General features: G+C 39.6%; 1 protein-coding gene across 1 annotated transcript; it reads right to left on the bottom strand.

The window, feature by feature from the left end:
* Nucleotides 1-331: 331 nt before the first annotated feature.
* LOC123324840 (NADH dehydrogenase [ubiquinone] 1 beta subcomplex subunit 1) lies at nt 332-605 on the bottom strand. Its single transcript, XM_044914887.1, has one exon. The coding sequence runs from the start codon at nt 573-575 to the stop codon at nt 402-404; it is 174 nt and encodes a 57-aa protein (XP_044770822.1). The 5' UTR covers nt 576-605; the 3' UTR covers nt 332-401.
* Nucleotides 606-2,513: the final 1,908 nt, after the last annotated feature.

Below are 2,513 nucleotides of genomic sequence, written 5' to 3'. Positions count from 1 at the left end.
TTATTTGACAGAGAGAGACACAGCGAGAGAGGGAACACAAGCAGGGGGAGTGGGAGAGGGAGAGGGAGAAGCAGGCTTCCCGCCGAGCAGGGAGCCCGATGTGGGACTCGATCCCAGGACCCTGGGATCATGACCTGAGCCGAAGGCAGACGCTTAACCGACTGAGCCACCCAGGCGCCCCTCTGGGTTGGTTTTTTAAAAAGAGCTTTATTGAAGTAGAATTCACACACCATACAATTATCTATTTAATTGTATAATTATATGGTTTTTAGTATATTTAGATATGTAGAAGCATCGCCATGTTAACTTCAGAACTTTTTTTTTCTTAAATAATGAATGTGTTTTTATTTCTCTCCTAATTTTTAAAATGTGAACATTCTGTAATTCAGTCATGGGGGCCTTTACTTCCAGGTGACTTCTTCATTGGGTCTCAATTCCCTTTTAAACAATAAACTCTTGTTCCGGAAGGCAGTCAGCTTTTCATCATTCTTTCTGTCTAGATAACATCCAAGGACAAACCCCATGGGCACAAGTATATGTACCCAGTGGTCACGAACAATCTGAATTACATTCATCCTGAGTGCTGTGGCCTTGGTGCCAAAAATGACCCCACGACAAAGGGCAGCGATGACCCAACCCCAGAACATTTTTAATCACCTTAAAAAGAAACCTCAGACCCATTAGCTATCATTCCTTATCACCCTATCCCCGTCTCAACCTCAAGGAATCACTAGTCTACTTTCTGTCTCTATAGATTTCCCATCTGGAGTTTCATGTTACTGAAATCATACAATACATGGTCTTTTGTAACCTTTCACTTAGCATGTTTTCAGGGTTCATCCATCTTGTGACATGTATTAGTATTAGTATTTCATTCCTTTTTAATAGCTGAATAATTTTCCATTTTATGGATCTATCACATTTTATTTATCCACATTTGGTTGTTTCCACTTTTTGGTTATTATGAATAAGAGCTGCTATAATCATTAATGTCCAAAGTCTTGCACGGATATCTGCTTTGATTTCTCTTGGGTATATACCCAGGAGTAGAACTGCTGGGTCCTATGGTAACTCTACGTTTAATCATTTGATGAACTGCCAAACTGTTTTCCAAAGTGGCTGCACCATTTTACATTTTCTCCAACAGTGTATGAGGGTTCCAATATCTTCACATCCTTGTCAACACTTGTCATCTACTCTTTGATTCTAGCTATTCTGATAGGTGTGAAGTGGTATCCCATTGTGGTCTGGTTTGGTTTTAATTGATTTTTCTTGTCATCATGTGTTCTATTTTTGTTTCCCAGTGTACCTGGTATTTTGTAATTAAATGATAGACATTTTGATTTTGTGTTGTGCTAGATATTTTTGTGTTCCCATAAATATTTTTGAGCTTTGTTATGAGACACAGTTACTTGAAAATGGTGTGATCCTTTTGGGTCTTGCTATTAATACTTGTTAGGCAGTACCAGAGCAGTATTTAATCATGGGCTAATTATTCCCCACAGCTAAAGCAGTATCCTTCTGAGAACTCTATCCAATATTCCTTGAAGTATGAGTTTCTCCAGTTCGGCTAGTTGGAACAGTCACTGTTTCAGCCTCATGTGAACAATAGGAACTTTTCTGATTATTATGGATAGTTGCTTCCTGACTTCACATAATTTCCTCTTACGTATGTGTTGTTTCATATATTTCATCTAGTTTTTGAGTTGTTTTAGGTGGGAAGGTAAATCTGGTACCTCTGACTCCATCTTGGCTAGAAGCAGAACTGCTTGATCTATTTTAATAGTCTCCTAATTTGCCAAATTTACTGTTTCTCAGCTCAACTTTGTGCTATGAGACTTACCTTCATAAATACAAATTTTATGTGACTCTGTTTATCTCAGATGGACATTGTAAAGATGAAAATGAGAGAAATGACCCTTCCAAGGTTCAGATACAATTTCATCTATATGTCTGCAACTTCAACTGCTGCTCTCTTTTAGATGGCATACTGGTAAGTATGGTATTTGAATTTGCTATTTCTGTATTGAATTTTTTTTTTTAAAGAGAGTAGTGGTCTTTTTTTAAAAAAGATATTAATTTTTTATTTTGAGAGAGACAGAGATAGCGACAGAGATAGCTAGAGAAAGCATAAGCAGGGAGGAGAGGGAGAAGCAGGCTCCCCACTGAATAGGGAGCCCAATGCAGGGCTCAATCCCAGGATCAGGACCGGAGCTGAAGGCAGACACCCAACCAGCTGAACCAACCAGGTGCCCCTGTATTGAATTTTCTGACTAATTCCCCTCCTACCATTTAAACTGAAAATGACATTTAATCAAGAAACTGAATGAGGGGTGCCTGGGTGGCTCTTTAAACACTTGCCTTTGGCTCAGGTCATGATCCCAGGGTCCTGGGATCAAGCCCCACATTGGGCTCTCTACTCAGCGGGGAGCCTGCTTCTCCCTCTCCCACTCCCCTTGCTTGTGTTCCTACTCTTGTGCTCTCTCTTCCTGTCAAATAAATAAATAAAATCT

The sequence above is a fragment of the Neomonachus schauinslandi genome, chromosome 5 (genome assembly GCF_002201575.2).
Source record: "Neomonachus schauinslandi chromosome 5, ASM220157v2, whole genome shotgun sequence".
Taxonomy (NCBI): Eukaryota; Metazoa; Chordata; class Mammalia; order Carnivora; family Phocidae; genus Neomonachus; species Neomonachus schauinslandi.
The sequence above is the reverse complement of the archived record's forward strand: the minus strand, read 5'-3'. Positions and strand labels throughout refer to the sequence as shown.